This window comes from Fistularia commersonii, chromosome 5 (genome assembly GCF_037954325.1).
Source record: "Fistularia commersonii isolate RoL2024-O1a breed Wild chromosome 5, RoL_Fcom_v1.0, whole genome shotgun sequence".
In the NCBI taxonomy this organism is placed as follows: Eukaryota; Metazoa; Chordata; class Actinopteri; order Syngnathiformes; family Fistulariidae; genus Fistularia; species Fistularia commersonii.
In genome coordinates this window covers 3890882-3910000 of record NC_141288.1, presented here as the reverse complement: position 1 = coordinate 3910000, position 19119 = coordinate 3890882, and the positions used below count along the sequence as shown (strand labels likewise).

The 19119-nt window shown below is 42.8% G+C and overlaps 1 protein-coding gene across 2 annotated transcripts in view; it reads left to right on the top strand.

The window, feature by feature from the left end:
* The window catches only part of plxnb2a.1 (plexin b2a, tandem duplicate 1), a 112164-nt gene that overhangs the window by 60677 nt on the left and 32368 nt on the right, over positions 1 to 19119 (top strand). Inside the window, exons 4-5 of one of the 2 annotated variants that reach the window (XM_086146529.1) lie at positions 16270 to 16784; positions 17565 to 17876. In XM_086146529.1, coding sequence (XP_086002655.1) covers positions 16275 to 16784; positions 17565 to 17876 — 822 coding nt within the window. In that variant the 5' untranslated portion in view covers positions 16270 to 16274. Of the gene's footprint in view, positions 1 to 15499; positions 16785 to 17564; positions 17877 to 19119 lie in introns of those variants that run through there. The other variant, XM_086146528.1, reaches the window with a different exon arrangement.

Sequence of the window (19119 nt, the reverse complement as noted above, 5' to 3'; positions counted from 1 at the left end):
GTCCTTTCTTGTCATAATAAAACAACACAGTGTTGTTTCCCCCTTTGTGTGATTTTATGCAAATATTTTGAAAAACGTTCCCAATAGAATAGTGCCGTTTTAGGGTGTTATATTTTGGCAGGGTGGCCTATGGCAACAGCCTGCCTCTATAATTCCTTTTCTTTCAGCCTGTCGGGCCCATTTTCATTTTTTTTTTCAAGGTACAGACTGTGTGTGTTAATAAAACAGGCGGGGTCCTGCTGTTTCCCACACACACACACACACACACACACACACACACCCATTAGTGTTTTAAAGTTTTCTGTCGGAAAGTTACCTTTTGTGAAACAAAGTGTTAATATGGAGCGTATGCTGACAACAACTGAGACCCTCAGGAACTCTGTGTGTGTGTGTGTGTATGTATGTATGTATGTGTGTAGATAGCGAGATAACAGTTGGTATGTGGAGGCGGCTGAGAGCTCAAACACACACACACACACACACACACACACACACACACAGACGAGGTACATAATAGTTTTATCATAAGAGGACACAGCAAAAGCCTGATCCAGTCATAACATCAGCACTGTATATATTGTGTGCGTGTGTGTGTGTGTGTGTGTGTCTGTCTGTCTGTCTGTGTGTGTGAGAGAGAGAGAGAGAGAGAGAGAGAGAGAGAGAGAGAGAGAAAAAGCGAGAGTGTGTGAGTGAGTGAGTGTGTGTGTGTGTGTGTGTGTGTGTGTGTGTGTGTGTGTGTGTGTGTGTTCTAAGCGTGTATTGGGGTCTGTCTGGTTGCAAGTGTGTGCTTCTATACTTTTATGTATGATTCTCTTTGTGCGTGTGTGTGTGTGTGTGTGTGTGTGTGTGTGTGTGTGTGTGTGTGTGTGTGTGTGTTGAATGTGTATGATACGGCCATGCTAGATCTGCTGTATTTTCCTTATAATTAATATTGATAATAATATTGATTGTCTTCTGAACAGTCAGGCATTTTACACAAATCTAGGTTTTTGAATCAAGTTTGATTAGATTTTTTTATATTTTAGAATTATAATTCCTTGTTTCTCTTTTTCAAAATACTTTTTGAAAGTATGGAGTTGAACTGGTGAGCCCACAGCGCCCTCTAGTGGTGTGGAGTGTTACAACCTGACAGATCCAGAAGAATGTTGCACGTGACCCCTGTAACACACACACACAACCACGCACACACATCCAGTTAAACATACACTGTGCCTGCTCACCTTGTCGACATCATTGTCACACACACACACACACACACATACACACACACACACACCACACAGTGTCACCAGCTCTTTGTATTGTAACAAAAGATTATCTCTGTTCAGCTTTAAAAATAAAAAATCACAATCTGTCCTGTCAGATAACACATCCTGAATTGCCCACACACACACACACACACACACATATTGTTGTTTCGGACAGATCGATCCTTTGCTGATTTTCAGGTACTTTTCTGTGGAAAATCAGGAAAAATCGGCAGACCGGCGTCCCGCCCACCTTATTAGCGCCGCCATAAATGCACGACATGTTTTAATCCGGTTCGAGTACATTTCTGCAAACTTATCAGTCCGGCGGCTCCAGGGTGTGTCCAGAGGCCAGGATCGAGGAACCGTCTCCCGCTCGCAATGTCCCATTTAGCTGCTAATGGCCTGCAAAATCACAGATTTCCTGCTCCCACCAGCACATAATGATCGAGTGTGTGTGTGTGTGTGTGTGTGTGTGTGTGTGTGTGTGTGTGTGTGTCTCCCCATCCTGGCTTAGAAACAGACAGGCAACATTTAAGTCAATTTTAGTTAGGATGCGATAACATATGACAAGCTAAGTTAAGATAGGATTATTCAACAAGCTAAGATAAATGTTGTTGAGATATATGTTAAGATGACATTTAACCAGCTAAGATAATTCAAGATATGATAATGTTAACAAGCTAAGATGTGATTATGTAAGTGAAGCTAAAGTAAGATAACATTTGAATAGCTAAGATATGATAGGATAACATAAAACAAGCTAAGTTAGGATAGGATAACGTTTAACAGGCGAAGTATGACAACGTATGACAAGCTAAGCTAAGGTAGCTAACATTTTAACAAGTGAAGATAACTTATGTTGAGATACAACATATGAAAGGATAAGTTAAGGTAGGATGACATTTTACAAGCTAAGATAATTCAAGACAGGATGATGCTGAAAAGCTGAGATGTGATAATGGAAGAGAAGCTAAATTAAGAAAGGACAACACTGCAATAGCTAAGATATGCTAGGATAACATACAATAAGCTAAGTTAGGATAGGATTATATCTGACAAGCTAAGTTAGGATAGGATAACATTCAACAGGCTAAGTTAAGTATGACAACATATGACAAGCTAAGATAAAATACAATAACATCTAATGAAATAAGATAGGATAGCATTTTAATTACCTAAGATAAGTGACATCAGGCAACAAGCTAGCTGAGATACAAGAGTTCAGTATGACAACCATACATCGTGCTAAGATTAGATAGCACTTCTTAAGAAGCTAATATAAGTTAAGTATAACATGCAACAAGATAAGATAGGATAGGAAATCATTTCACAGGCTAAGACAATTTAAGATGTTATTTGAAAGCTAACATAAGATAGACCAAGCTAGGTTAAGATAGAAGAATATTTAACAAGCCAAGTTACGATAGGATAACATTTAACAGGCTAAGTTAAGTATCTCATCATATGACAAGCTAAAATAAGGTAAGGATAGCATCATGCAACAGGCTAAGATAAATTAGGAAAGGATAACATTTCGCAGGATAAGACTATTTAAGATAGGCTAACATTTAGAAGCTAAGATAAATTAGGAAAGGATAACATTTAACAGGATAAGACGATTTACGATAGGCTAACATTTAGAAGCTAAGTTAAGATACGACACGCTAAGATAAATTAAGAAAGGATAACATTTAACGGGATAAGACGACTTAAGATAGGCTAACATTTAGAACCTAAGTTAAGATAGTTCAATATGACAACACACGACAAGCTAAATAACGTTCAACATTCAACAAGCTAAAATAACTCGAGTTGAGCTAGAAAGTCCAACAAGCTAAAGCTAATCAAGCTACGATACGATGCGGTCCAGAAGGGTAACTCAGAGAACGATACAAAGCGATACATGTCGGATTTAGATGCATCGGCAAGATCAGGACGTTTAAGGCATGAGAAGGATGAGGAGAAAAGACGTGATTTGTTCAGTAACGTCAGGAGAAACCAAGACGGCGATGGAGATAAATGAGTTCCAATTTCTAAAGCCCTTAAATTGTTAAAGAGATCCACTTCTTCTGGGTTCAACCCTGGTTTTCCTCTCAAAGAATCCCTTTGAAGACGAGGCGTTCAGGTGAAGAGCAGCCAAACAAGACATACTCCATCTTCAACTATTAAATACCCTCAGAGCTTCAGATATTCTTATTAAAAAAAAAAAAAAAATATATATATATATATATATATATATATATAAATATATACAACCTACCCAGACTTCAAAGGCTTAATATATATATATATATATTTTTTTTTTCTTTCCTTTTTTTTTTAATGGGCCTTAAGTTCAGTTCCTCCTCACATTTGGCAAAAGAAAAACTGTTCAAAAGTCACTGACATTTAAAGGCACGCTGACATTTTTGCAGAAATCGACACACACACACACACACACACACACACGTGAGTGAGAATGAGTTTGAGCTGGTTATTTAACCAATCAAAAAGAAAAAAAAAAAACTTGCAGAATCGAGTGAAATCATTGTTATATACGGATGGTAGTGCACGTGCACGCCCACGTGCACCTAGCCGCACAGCTCCAGGAGGCGGCGTTATCTGCGTTCTAATCAGAGCAGAAGCAGAAGGCGGGAGAAGCTCGGTCTCCGTCTTCGGGGCGGGGGTTTAATGGGGTTTCTGCCTCTTAAATCCTATAATCTGAACAGGAGCGGAGGCAGAGCCTCTCGTCTCGGCGGGGCTGCGAAGGGAACGCCATTCGCCGGCTTCCACCCGGAGCCGAGGAAAACAGCGGGGGCCTTGTTAGCGGCAGCCATGTTTGACGGCGAGGGTTAGCCGGGAGCACGACTTCAAAAGGCCTCATGAAAAAGTTAGCAGACCTCCCTGGTTTTATTTCTTTTTTTTAACTTTTTTAAAAAGAGTTGCGAGCGAAGGTAGGATCCAGGTTGGCGCGCGTGGCGGTATCTCGGCGCCGCTCCGCCTGCCGCTCGCCCTCTCAGGCGATGCGAACGGCATCCCATCGATGTGAGAAGACGCGCGCACGGAAACCGAAGAATCATTTCAGGTCGCGACAGAAAGAGGAAAAAAAATTCAAATTCTGCAGCTGAGAAGCAGACTTCAGAATCTATCATCTCCTTGGAGATAAAGGTGGCATGACCTTTGTGGGGGGGGGGGGGGGGTCTGAGGTAACCATGGCAACAACCATCGTCAAAAAACGAACGAGTTGGTCCGAGCCGCTTGTGAAAATAAGGCCGATTTTCGCAAAGTAGGAGATTTCTACCAGATTTCTGTGACTGCAAACCGACCAATCAGCCGTCAGCTGGTTGTAAATCGACCGATACAGCGTGCGTCGCTTTTCTCAACGACGCCTTCACCGTGATTGGCCGAATCGCCGACACACGGCGTGAGCGACGATGACAGGTCAAGGACAGGCGTTGTAAGTCGCCGCCGCTGGACTTGTTTTGCCTTCCGTTTCGCTCGCGTCACATTTTGCCTGACGTTGCCGAACGAATGAAACCGTTATAGTCGTCTCATCACGGAGACGATCGATTTCCTACCTTGGATGCGGTCGACGGGTTTCGCTTGATCTCGCCGCGGCGAAAATAACTCGGAACTGGTTGGATGATCAATCAGACGGAGGTTTTGACAACTTTTCCTCTTTCCTTTTTTTTTTTCTTTCCTGTCAAACTAGCCAAAGCGCAGCATAATGCTGCGTTCAAAGACACATCTGGATCTAATAGTTGCAGCGCCTGCTGAAAAGCATCAACGCTCTGATCCGTCTTCCCGTTTTTCTTCTTCTTAATGAAAAACCTTGCAGAGAACAAACTGAGAGCAAATTAGTCATCTGTATTATTACGGTAAGATCATGGATCAGTGTGAGAATTTGTTTGGGTTTGCGTTATTTATTGTATTTGTACGTCACTTTGACATTTTCAGCGGTTATTTTGCTTTTATTCAAATTAAATTTGCTGTCTGAAGCTAGATTGCGCCGGATTGTCACGTTAATTTACGTGAATATTTATTTTAACAGACCACGGTAGATGGAGTTTATCGGGACGAGCAGGACGAGGAGATTGATGATCCCCCTTTTTTCTGTGAGGCTAATGGCTAGTTAGCTAGTTAGCTAGTTAGCATAGCATCAGTAAAACCCGTGATATTCGATGTAGCGACGTCTCGATGTTTACGATCCATTTTACTGATCCATTTTCTTTTTGCGATACCGATCTGATAATCCAAGGCTTTGTTATGATTATACCAAAGCTGCGTTAATATAATTATGAATGTAATGTTTTCGTGTCGCAGCCCCGGCAACGTAAAGCAGGCATGGGAAGTTTAAAACAGATTCACGTGTTTACGTCCGTAACGTTAGCGTGAATGAGCCCTTCGCCGCTTCGGCTTAGCCACTTCCCCATTGGCTCTTTGTTCCTCATGTTGCACTGTGGGCTTTTTTAAAGGATTAAAAGTTTTAAAGGATTAATAAAGTTTGAATTGAGCAAGGCTCTGCTGTTTCCAATGCGCCGAAGCCTTTTATTGCAAACATCGCAAACGGCTTTGGAATTCACAAAACATCTTGTTTTAGTAGGTCGTGTTTGATGTCGGTCAGCGTTGTCCAAAACTTTTTGCAAAGAGGGCAATATTTGGTGAGGTGAAAATTCAACCTGACATTATTTGAAGCATTAATAATAAATGCAAATGAACTATTTAATGATTTTTTTTTTTAATTGCAAGTGGCCTACTTTTCATGTTTTAAAACAAATCTAAAGTTTTTATCAAAATCACAAATCTTTCATACTTGAATACTACATAAAATGAGGAAAAAGTCTGTTTGGAAAAAAAACAAACTTTCAGAAAGATGAATGTATCATATAACATATCTAGGTTCATTTGAAACATATTATTAAATCCTCACTATGAATTTCTAAACTCAAAATATGTGAACAGGAAAATAACACTAACAGTGACGTCATTCAGAAGTACAAACCGTTGTGGGTCATATGAATCCTTCTGTTACTCAAAAAAGGAGAATTTTTTTTTTTTTTCATTATTTCTATTTTAGATTCAGATCAAATATGAAATAGAAAAATGGGCTGCTGGATTGAATTAAATTTTCGAGATTTTTTTTCATTTGTCAGGTTTACAAGACCCTGTTTGATTGTAAATTTGTCAACAGTGCTGGCGGCCGCATAATATTGACTTTATGGCAGAGGCTGCCGGCCGGTGTAAATTCGAACACGGGCCGTATTTGGCCCGCAGGCCGGACTTTGGTCACGCCTGGTGTTTCAGCGTAAACGAAACGGGGCATCACCGTTAAAAAAACTAAACAGAAGCATTTCCTGCCTATCCAGATCCCATCCGATACTCCAAAACTACACTCCTAAAGTCATTTTCAAAAGAAAGCGCAGCCGGAACTACTTTCCCGAGCGTTTCTTCAGTCAAAAAACCATCCTGAAGTCACTGCATCCTGATGCCGAGCCTTGCAGAACAGTGAATTCCTGTCCCGTCACGTCCGAAACGGCAGCTGTTTTAACGATGGAAACGGGGGTTTGGCGCCAAACCCCGACTCTTCGGATAAGTCGGGGGGAACGCGAGGAAAGAAAACGTCTGAACGGAGTCCAGTCCTCTCAGCGGTGAGCATACCTCCTCGCTGATATTTTTCTTTTATGAATAAATGATGGAAAATGTTTTTTGATGTCTCGATCCGAGTTTTTTTTTTTTTTTTTTTTTCCCGCCGTCATCGTAAGTGGAACATCTGTGGAGAAAAGTTTCAATTGTTGGGAATTTCTTTTGGGCATCCATGAAAATATACAATGACTTTCTGAAGCAACAATTTTTCGCCAAACCTCCTGTGCGACTCGGTGAGGAATCCGACAGAGAACCCGTAGTTTAGGCTCGTTCATTGTGTTTCTCTACTGTTCTTCTTCTTGTTTTCGTAGCTTTATTGCAACAAACGTCGCGTTCCGGCTCTGGGAGGTGGATCTTGTTGACAAGGCCGACATGTTCCTTATCAGATCCAGAAGGTCAACTTATACTCGTCATCTAACTTTGCGAATCCAATGTGTTCATCGGCAGTCAGATTGCCTGGTTAGCATGCTAGCATGCTAGCATCATCCTCATATCAGTATTCTAAATACTCATTTTTAGGCTCACGGTTCGTACGCAAATATACGTTTCCATTTCGAACGCTGTCAAACGTCATCGCGGAAATTCTTCCCGTCCACTAGAGGGCAGTGCAGCGTTCAGAGCGAGACTTTCTATGAAAAAAGACACAAAAATAGGCGGGGCAGTGGATGGCGACGGTCTCTCCTTCCTGGTTTCACCGACAACACGTCATCTTTTGCTGGGTTTGCTGGGTTTCGTTACGAATCCGTCGAGATCCTCAAAAACATACGGTATAATTCATGAAATGACCGCAGAGAGCGGACAGGAGGCTCCGCCCATTCGCTTATATAGCATGGAGCTAAATGAGCCATAGCCCTCTGAACTCCTTGACGTTCCAGTGGTGACTTTTTCATTCATCACCTCAAGAAGTAATGACAGGAAAGCACAAGCACAGTCAAATGCCCCCAGCGGGTGGAGGGTCAGACCGGCCGTGATTAAACACCGAAAACGAATATTGTGCTGAAATGTCAACATCCCAACGCCGATTCTCGAGAAATATTCTCGAGTATAAGTATTCGAAATGTCCGTTTTATGCCAACTGACAATTTAGAGTTTTCGGTGAACTCCGATGACTGTTTTTGTACTGTGGGAGGAAGACGGAGAACCTTGAGAAATCCCAGACAGGAGAACATGGAGAGCATCAGGAAGGGGCAGAACATGTAGACTACAGAGAACCTAGTTGTCCACCAACCATGAAGCTCCTTACAGTGAGGACAGAATGCACCAGCATGAACCTCCCGCACCGCTTTTTGGGCATTGAACTCAAAAAAGATTAATTTCTGTTATTTCAGCATAAAATTATTACCCCCCCCAGACACACATACACACACCACCCCCTCCACCCTACACCCCTCTTGACACAAAATGACCAAATCAATGGCTTTCAGTGAGTCTGTTTGTTAGGCTTTTCTAAGCGTAACTTAAGGGGGTGGCAGGGGCCATGGCGTGGCGTGGGGGGCAGAATTGTACTATTTTCTAAAGCAGGCCCATCAGAGCTGGATGCTGAATGGTGTTTATTCAGGCTGGCCGGGCCTCACAACGGCTCTTCTGTGCGCCCTTTGTCTCCGCTGTTTGTTCACCGCTCGCCGTGTCACCCGCCGCCCCGCCGAGACGTCGCCGAGTAGTACTTAACGGGGACGCGAGTGCGTGTCTGTGAAAATAAAAAAAGCACTCTTAATAGCCGCCGACCCCTCGGACCTCCTTATGAGACTAATCCCGCTTTCAAAGGTGGAGCTGCTCCGGGGTTCTCTTTGTAATAATGTGAGATTAATTCAGGAGCCCCCCCCCCCATCACCCCTGTCCACCCTCCTCCCTCCACCGGCCTTTTGTTTTTTTATTTCAAACCGTGTCCAGACCAGTCCACCGCTGCTCCGCTAATCCTCAAACCATGAAGGAAGTTCAAGGGAAAACCCCAAAACAAGTCCAAACTGCGACTTTGCCCTTTTTTTTCTCAAGCCTTCGTAGGCGGCACGCCCTTCCTTCGCGGATTCGGACAGTGCGGGAACCAGCAACCACCACAGTTCCTAGAGTTTCCTAAAGTCTTACTACGATTCCATAGGTGGTCGTCACGTAGGTGCTTCTGATTGGTGGAACTCATCATTAGCCACGCCCACTACAAGGTACTGTGAGGCGCCATTTTTAAAAATGATTGTTTTCTTTGGACTTCACGGATGGATGGATGGATGGACGGATGACTTTATTAATCCCCCAGATTAAATGCAAAAATAGACAGCGAGAATGTCAACATTTTAGCTAAAAACATGTAGAGTTAGCTAGCGGCACCCAATATATGTAATATATATCATAATAATGGTTATTATTCCTGCCGTGCAGAACAGCTCCGCTCTCCATGTCGTCCGTGTCGTCTTCCTCTTCCTCTTCTTCTTCTTCTGCGGTTTGTTTTTGAGCAGTTTCCCCGGGTTTCCACCGTGGTCCCTAACCGCCTGCTGGAATCCAAAACTAAAAGGCTCCCCTGGAGGAGGCTAATTCCTGGAACGGAATTGGAGCTGAAAGGTTTTTAGAACTTTTCTGTTCGAAAGCGGCTCTTGCCGTTAATCCGAGGTAAATACACTTTGGTAAATGGACGCGAGGCGTGTTTAGGGAAATGCATCAAGGTCATTTCTTCTGTTAGTAAATCGGACTTTTGGTTTCAACCCTTTGCTCGGAGGGATCTTCAGACCTCCACGATTGGAAACAAGTAATTGGACTCATTCCGGGGTTGTCTGACATAAACAAAGACAAACTTTTGGGATGATCCGCCCACTAGGGGGCGCCTGCCATCGCACATTGGGGCGTTCCCCCGTGATTTTAAGATTGGAACCCGGGGCTCCGAACCCCCTCGAGTTGCTCCCTCCCATTTGTTCCATTACCACCCTGTTCAACATCACTGCGACCTTTGACCTCGGAGAGGTAAGGACCCCCGGGGCTGTACCGTCTAGCTAACTATCAGAAACCAATGGATCGCAGGGATTTATTTTAAATGCATTCTTCGTGAGAGCCTTTGACACGCCGATAGAACCGCGCGGATGATTATGCATGAATTCCCAGGAAGCCGTTCGCCGGCGAGAAAACGATGTTTCTATGACGACAAACCCATTCCTTCTCTTAGCTTTCCACCGCCCGTTGCTTCCCCCCGGGGGTCTTTCTTTACCGCCAATAAGAACCCCATTCCCCTTGGGGCTGCACCAATCACAGCGCCGGTATCCCCCCCACCCCGTGGTCCCGGCCAATCGGCATCAACGTTCACGCATCCCGATGTCACGAACGGCTAATGACGCCTGGCGGTGGGTCTGCATGCCGATGAGGCCTGGGGACGCGCTGCGACTATCGCACCCCCCCCCCCCCCCCCCCCGAGGGTTCTGCGGACCAAAAACACGCCGTTTCTGGTTCTGATGAGTCGCGGCCCACTGGATTTCTTTATTAGCCTCTTCCCTCGCAGAAAAACGAATTCATCCCCGACCAGGAGTCAATGCAGTTAATGAAGTCGTCGCCCGCCTGAGTCTCCTCCTTATAAAAACCGCCAGGCGTTTTGACAGCCCGTGCTTCAACCGCATCGGACTATTTCTCCGGTAAAGTTAAATTAACGGGAAGGGGGGGTTCCTCTTGCTGTGCAGCTGTCTCTTTGTCCAATTAAAATACTTTTGAGACACAAAAGAAATGAAGATTTAATTTAGACCACCTTATGGGAGCATAGAGAGAACCCAATGTTCTTTGGACAATGGGAAAACTTGGACGTTTTGGTCACCCAAGATCCAACAAGGGTCTTTCTTGATGCGAGTTGGACGCTCCCACCTGGGAAAAGGTATATTTTAATATCTGTTCACGTCAACGTAGGGATGGAAGCCTTGCTTCGCATTTGAGCGCAGGCTCGCTGGAAATAAGGGTCGTCCGCCAGGGAGCGCGGTCGGATCCAGACGGGACAAACGGGTTAACGCGGCGAGGGGAGGTGCGGTGCGGACGACGAGATGCGGCTTCAAAATCCGGTCGGGCGCTCCGGGAGAAAAAAAAAACAGCTGTTTGTTTTTACTTGTCTTTGTATGTGAGGATATGAAAGCCGGCGTGGAGGAGGCCGGCTGGAGAAAACCTCAGTCGGATTTTATTCCCCCGGCTGGAGCCTCGGCAGACGCTCCAGGATTTTTGTATCGACAGAAAGTTTTTTTTCTTGCAGAAGGGGTCAGCGCTCCAGACTTCCACGGAGAACGCTGCCGGGGTTTTAATGAAGTGTGTGTTTCGTCCCAATTCCCCGTGACATTTGCATTTGCACTTCCCCTGCAGGGACGGATAAATAATTTATCTTATTTATATTTTTCTCCCTCTAAGTCCACCTGTGTGTTGTTGTTGTTGTTGTTATTGTTTTGGAGTTATTTTTCTAAGAGAAAGCAGCCGCATCGGACTTTATCGGACGAGTAATCTCGGCAGTATCCCGATTTCGAACCCTCCTCATAGGGGATTATTTCTTGCTCAGAATTTTGAGCCCTTTAATGTAATTTCCAAAATAAATCAGAAAATAATCCTCATGGATTTCCCAGGTTGCCTGTGACCCGCGCTGAACCTCCCCGCCTCTAGGGGGCGCCACCAGTCGAGCATCCGGCTTGACGCGAAAACCCATCTGCGCGTATTTTTTTTTTTCCTTTTGAATTCCGTTAAAACCTTTTTGTACGTCCGCGGGAATAATCCCTTAAACGCTGCCAAGCCAGACGTTAACGGGCCTTTCAGTCAAACTGTTGCTCGCAAAAAAAAAAAAAAAAACACACACACACACACACACACACACACGTGACACCAGTCGAGCTTAAAGAACAGAAGCAGCCGGATGAAAGCGGGAAAAGAAAGCGGGAAGAAAGGAAAAGGAGACGGCTGGCAGGAACCAAAGACGATCCTCCTCTTTGATGATGCAGATGCAAAACGCCGCGGTTTCGGGCCGAGGGGGTTGCGGGCACGAACGCACACCTGGATTAATCCCGCCGTAGGCGTACAGAGAGACGGGATTGTAATAGCGGGGGGGAGCCGGAGTCACGAGCCTGAAAGCACGGATTCTCCCCGTGAAGCATTTCCAAGAGCGCTAACGTGTTATCCCCAAGTACCGCACAGTAACAGAAACACTGCTAATTTGATGCACGCTTTACAAATACACCTTGAAATCGACTTACGAGTTTTCCGAGATACGAGATCCGAGCGTTTAAAAACAACTAGACCAGCCGCTCGGTGAAATCACGCAAAAACACGAGCGGGCGTGTTGTGGACTCGTCCCTGAAGAGGCGGAGAAGTTGTTGTCGGAAGGAGAGCGTCGTCTGTTTAAGGATTCAAGACTTTTATTGTCATTACACAGAGTGCAGCGGAATTTAGAGATAGCAGCAACCTGAAAAAGCAGGACACAACAATACAACAATAGCAGCGTCTCCGGGTTAGAGATAGAAGATCCAAAAAAAAAAAATGGATAAATATGTAGAAAGAAAGATACAACAATTGCAGCATCTCTGGGTTAGAGATAGAAAATACAAAAAATAAAATGGATAAATATGTAGAAAGATAGATACAACAATAGTGGCATCTCTGGGTTAGAGATAGAAGATACAAAAAAAATAAACTGGATAAATATGTAGAAAGAAAGATACAACAATAGCAGCATCTCTGGGTTAGAGATAGAAGATACAAAAATGGATGAATATGTTGAAAGAAAGAAGTAAAAAAAATAAAAAGTGTAACGTTCAGAGTTGTGCAGAATTTAGCAGGATGACCGCTCAATCAGTTGGTTTACTTTAGATTTCTTTTTAGTTTAGTTTAAATTGTTTATTAGGACAGTGTGCAATTCCATTAAGCACAGAGGCAGAGATGTTTGTGCCAGATTGTAGCTCATAGCTAATTTCCATCTGTAGTCCTGGGTAGACAATACAAATATAAAACTGTATAGTTTGTTTTTGCCTTGATTGTCCGAAACCGCCTCCTTGATGGTGACACTTAGAGTCGTAGATATTTACGGGGATTTGGTGCTGCAGATGCAACGGCATTTGCGGCATCACTCAATGAAGTTTAGCCGTAAAGTGTAGCATTGTGTGAAAAGCTACATTTAGCTACATTGTAGCTATATTTAGTTACAATGCTACATTGTAGCATTAAATATGCAGCAAGTAACTATCATCTCAGATCTAAAAACATGTTGTTTTTTAGAATTTTACATCAAAACAACAAAGACTGTGGATCTCACATTTAAAGACTTTGAAAAGATTTGTGGTTTTCCAGACTATAAGTCTTTTTTCACAGTGCGGCTTAATCAATGATGCGGCTAATTTATGGATTTTTTTGGCGGGGCTAACAAAATATTTAGCTTGGTCACATCGGACCAAGGAAATTACCGTGAAATTCGCTCTTTCGCATTTTTCTTATTTAAAAATACATACCCGAAGTGGGGGGCTGGAACGGATTAATAGCATTTCAATTCAATTTAATGGAGAAATTTAATTTGATTGAGTAAATGGAACCACTTAAACTCGTTTAGTTTTCTTTGGCACATTCATGGAATGGGTTTCCAGGGTATGTTCTCCTTCCTGGGTTCTCTCCAGGTTGATTGGTTGGATGTCTGTGATTGACAGGTGGCCCGTCCAATCCGCTTGGAGTGGCTTCAGCCCTCCTCCCACGTGATCCTAGAAACAGGAAGTTAAGTTAATCACAATGCAATTTTTTTTTTTAAATGTTGTTGTTTATATTTCTTTTTTTTACCTTTTTATGGATTTTATTTTTTCATTCATCCGTTCATCATCTATACCGCTTATCCTGCACATATAGAGACATACAACCATTCACCTGCAGACTTGATAATCACTGTGCTGCTTTTTTGTTTGTTTTTATTATTATCCACTTATTTCGCATAGGAGATTTGATTTGGCGTGCCAAAGCACAGGGAGGCGGCAGGCGACTGACCACCGGATCAGGCGGCGGAACTCGTGATTGTCCATTGAGATGCTCCGGCACGGAAACACTGGCAGCCGTGTCACGGAGATAAAGGGGATTTAAAGAGATTTCCTGGCAATTGAGGTCTTTTTTTTTTTTTTCCCCACAATATTCCAGATTATTCTGCCACTTTTTTCAGCCCCCTTCCTCTTTTCATCTCAACTAATCTGAGCACACCTATTTCTAGATCCTTCTCATGCAGCGTTTCCCAACCTTTTTTTGAGCCACGGCACATAGTTTACGTTCGAAAAATCACAAATAAATATGTCAAAAACATTTTTAATGAAATTGAATCACACTGTCGTCTCAGTTTACTTACTCAGTGTGAAATCTATTAAATCTAATGTCAGTGGAGGTTCTAAGTCAGGGGTGCTCACACTTTTTCAGCACGCGAGCTACTTACAGTATATAATGACCAAGTCAAAGTGATCCACCCAGAAAGAAATGCAAAACATTCTTTATATGTACAATGTATGTTGATGTACCTTGAGTAAACGCATTTTTGCACAACATAAAATAATTATGTGGATTTTGTGTCACTAACCAAATTTACTCTGAGGACTTGCACCCCGGATCGATGCTTCAGTCGCGGCTATCGCTTTTGTAGTGGGAAATGTTGTGGGAAAAGTGATTGCTTTCCAGAACTGTGATTTTAGTTTGTTCACCTTTCTCTTTCTCAGCTCGCTCTTCGGCGGGACGTCCGTGTCATATTTTCCACGAACGGTCCTAAAATGCCCCTCCACATAAACCCTCTTAGGTATTGTGATGTCAGACCGGCGGATGAGGCGAACGCACTTCAAAAACAAAAAAAAAGTCCTCGTCCCATTCCGTATGAAAGTGATAAGTTTTTGTCTTCTCACTCTGCTGCTCTGTATATCGATCAAGTGACGAGATGGATGATAGGCTGACGTCTATTTTCTTTTTTTTTAATGTCGTGCGATCTACCAGTATTACCTTAGCGATCGACCGTTAGATCGTTATGCTAACGGGGGTGTCGTTGGTTGGAACAAAAGAGCAGCTTAGTTGAAACTGGTTGGTCTTTCCTTGTTGTTTGGAGGGAAATCATCATTGCATCATCGTGCATTTGAGAAAGGTTGGGTCCGATGCCCCTTCATCTGTTCAGATGGTTTTTTCTGTTTTGACAAAAACGGCATTTGTGTGTTGACATTTGTGTGTGATCCAACCAATTTCAACCCTGGCAGATATATTTGGAAATTTCCCAAGAACCCTCTCGGATGAGGGGAGGAAACATCCTCGAGTGAAGAAATTCAAGTCCGATTGCCACGACAAGAATAAATATATCTAATATAACATTACATTACATTACATTTGGCAGACGCTTTTGTCCAAAGCGACTTACAATAGAGGACATAGGGACTGCAAATACACTTGCAAATACACGATGCACAGGAAATATACAGAACAGTAAGCTTGGGTTAGTGAGGTTTTTTTTTTTTTTTTTTTTTGACAGACATACACAAACGTACACACACACACATACACACACTGCATAGCTAATATCCGTAGATTTGTCGAGTTGTAGTGCAAATTTCCCACTGATGTGCAACTTTTCCAGAACACTCTTTTCCATATCTGCAGACATGTCATCAATACTTCTGGAAATGGTATTATTTGAGAGCGGGACTTTTTTTTTTGTTTTTTTTTTTCGCAGGGCTGAGCATTTCTTCTATGATGATTTTGCAGTCGGGTAGTATTAATGTGTCTGCCACGGTGTGCGGCCGTCTGGATTTAACGATGAGTTCAGCAACTTCGTAGCTAGCTTTCGCAGCTCTTGATGGTTTGTCTTCAACAACGAACGCAAATGAAGAAAATAGTCCGTGTTTGGAGAGTATTGGTATCTTAGCGGGTCCGAAGAGCTCCGACCTCCTCGTCGGTCCATTTCTCGCCGGTTCAATCCGTCGTCCAGCAAGAAAACAGCTGAACGGTGAACGCGCTAGTTTTTAAAAATGGCGTTCAGAAGAAGTATTCTCAGTATACTCGGGTTGTTGTGACACTGACCGCCATGTTCCATCAAAATCGGTGAAACTGACGCCCAATGAAGGTGTTGGTTGGTCATTAAGGGGTAAAAGGTATCAAATCGGCCAATTATTTTAGTGTTTGTTTGTTTGTTTTGTCATTCCACTTGCATCTTGTTTATTTTTGTTATCGTCACTGTTTCTGTTCTTATCCTTGTTGTCGTTTTGGTTGTCTAATCTCAGCCTTGCTGTTTTTTTTTTTCATTCTGTTGTCTTTTCTTGTCCTTGTTGTCGTTCACTCCGCTTTCTATTTATTTGCTATCTTTTAGTTGTCTATTTATATTTATACCCCTATTAATTGGTACTGTCATTTGTTGCATAAAGTATATCTTATCTCATATTATGCCGCGAGTGAAATGTTTTTCGTTTCCCATCAGACGGGATGGAGTGGTGGTGGGGCGCGTGGCATCTTCTGGTCGCCCTGGCGACCACTCCCTTCAGCGTCCGCCGAATCGAAACCTTGGAATTCGTCACCGAGAACCGGATCACCAGGGTGACGAAGGACCCGCGTACCGGCCGCATCTACCTGGGCGCCGTCAACGCCTTGTACCAGCTGACGTCGGACCTGAAGCCGGAGCACCAGGTCCAGACCGGGCCGGTGTGGGAAGACTGGAAATGCTGGCCGAACGTGGCTCAGTACTGCGAGACGGCGCCCAACTTGAACAACCACAACAAGCTGCTGGTGGTCCTGAACGAGACGTCGCTGCTGGCCTGCGGAACCGCCTACTACGGATCCTGCGTGATCAGGAACCTGAGCAACGTGGAGGACCTTCTGTTCTCCAGCGACAACATCGGCGAGAACTTCTACGTGGCGACCCAGCACGAGAACTTGTCCGTCGTGGGAATACTGACCTACCTCATGATCGAGCAAAAGAACGTGACGGTCATCACGGTGAGGATTAGCGCTCTGAAAAAAAATAACAAAGAGCCGTAGCAAAGCTCTGGCAAGCACAGGATGGTGTGAAATTTTTGCAAAAAATAAAATAGAAATAAAAATTTAAAAAAGCAAACAATCTTGATGTAAGCACCTGAATGCTACATATTATTATTATTATTATTTTATCAGTATTAGTAGTACTACTAATATGACAATATTAATAAGCATAATATTACTATTTTAATGTTATTTTAATATTACTATTATCTTCTTTTTCTAACCCTGATCTATGTATCCTCTTCTGTGTCAATTTTAATCATAATAATAATAATATTGTCGTGATGATTATTACTGTTGTAAGATTAGTTGTAAAAATAGGCATAATATTACATATAATAAAAGTAATATATATATAGAACACTATGGTTATAATCCTAATATAACTATACTAATGATAGTAATAATTGTAACATTTTTCCTACTATTTTTTAATATTATTTTCTGATTTTGGTTTAGTGTTCGGTCATGTTACTTTGTAATTAAACCTACAAAACATTGTTAAATGAAAGCAGTAATTGACAATCAATATATATGTTTGCATTTCGACAAGTTAGAAGGCCGTCGGCCGGCCGTTATTTTCCTGCCTCACGTCGGAAAATGAACATATGAAACAGCTTCATCCCGGCGACGCTGTTTATTCAGTGTCTGCGTGATATGATTGGACGTTTGGCGCACGGAGAACCGTCCTCCGTTGTAAAATAACGCCCGACGAGAGTTTGTGTTCTCCCTCTTCAGGTGGGCCGAGGCGTCAAGGCGTTCAACACCAACAAATTCATCTCCATCCACAACGTGGATCCTAACAACGGCGAGACGGCGTTCATGAACATGATGGACGCGTCGCCCGTGGAGAGAGTGGCGATACACAAAATGCACAGGTTCATATACGGCTTCAAGGACAGCGGCTACCTCTATTTGCTCGCCGTTCGGTCTCACAACGGGGACGTGACCAGGAACAGCACGCACCTGATACGGATGTGCGAGAACGATGTCAACGTGTTCTCCTTCATCGACGTGCAACTGAACTGCACCGTCTACAACGTTGCCCAGGTGACCTTCTCAAATCAGCCGAAACCGAGACACGTAGGACTCAGATTCGGGATTTGATTTGTTCAGTATCTATACCGCCTGTCCCGCAGTCAGGGTCGCTCGTATCCGAGCTATCGTTGGGCGAGAGGCGAGGTCACATATCGACATTCATACGACACAAGATGGACTTTATTGATCCCACGATGGGGAAATTCAATTGTTAAGCAGCATTACAAAGAGCGAAAATAGTAGTGGTAGAAAAGAAAAAATATTCAAATATAAGTGTATAAAATGTATTTAATTAAATAATTTAAATAATTAAAATAAATTTTAATGAGAGGGTGATTTTGAATATATTATTTATAGTATTTATTTATGACTATTTATCATTATTTAATTATTTATTCATAGTTATTATATCTATGTAAGCAACAATTTAAACAGCAAAAAAGGAAGCAAAACATAAAATATGTGAGGAACAGAAACGCATGACCTGTGATTGGAGATGTGCAAAGTGGGAATGGAGGTAGTTGGGTTGTGCAAATAGGAAGGAACATTTTGGGATGCATGTTAGCAGCGTCGGCAATTTGCTCCGTGCACAAAAAGTTGCAATGTGTCATGCAGAGGCTGAGAGGATGGATGGTAGCTTAGCTAGCTTAGCATGGAGAGAGACATTCATCCATTCACTCTCATTCAAATATCCAATAAAGACTTGCAACCAGTCACCCTTTCGTTCCAATATCCTATAGAGACATTAATTCATTTACCCTCTCATTCATACTTCATATAGACATACAACAATTCACCCTCTCATTGATACATTATAAATATAGATTCATTCATTCACCCTCTCATTTATATGTCATATAGAGACCTTTCAATCACCCTGTCATTAATAGGTCATATCGATAAAAAACAATTCACCCTCTCATTCAAGCGTCATATAGAAACACAACCGTTCACCCTCTCATTCAGACATCCTATCAAGACATTCATTCATTCATTTACTCTCATTCCTAAATCATATAGAGATATAAAATATTCAGTCATCAGGAAGACATTCATGCATTCACCCTGTCATTCGTACACTAGAAACAGACATTCATTCATTCACTCTCATTCAAACGTCATGAAAACAAACACCCATTAACCCTCTCATTTTTCTGTCATGAAGAGACATTCATTCATTCATTCACTCTCATTCAAACATCCTAGCGCTGCAACAATTCACCCTGTCATTCACGTCTCAAATAGAGACATAAAA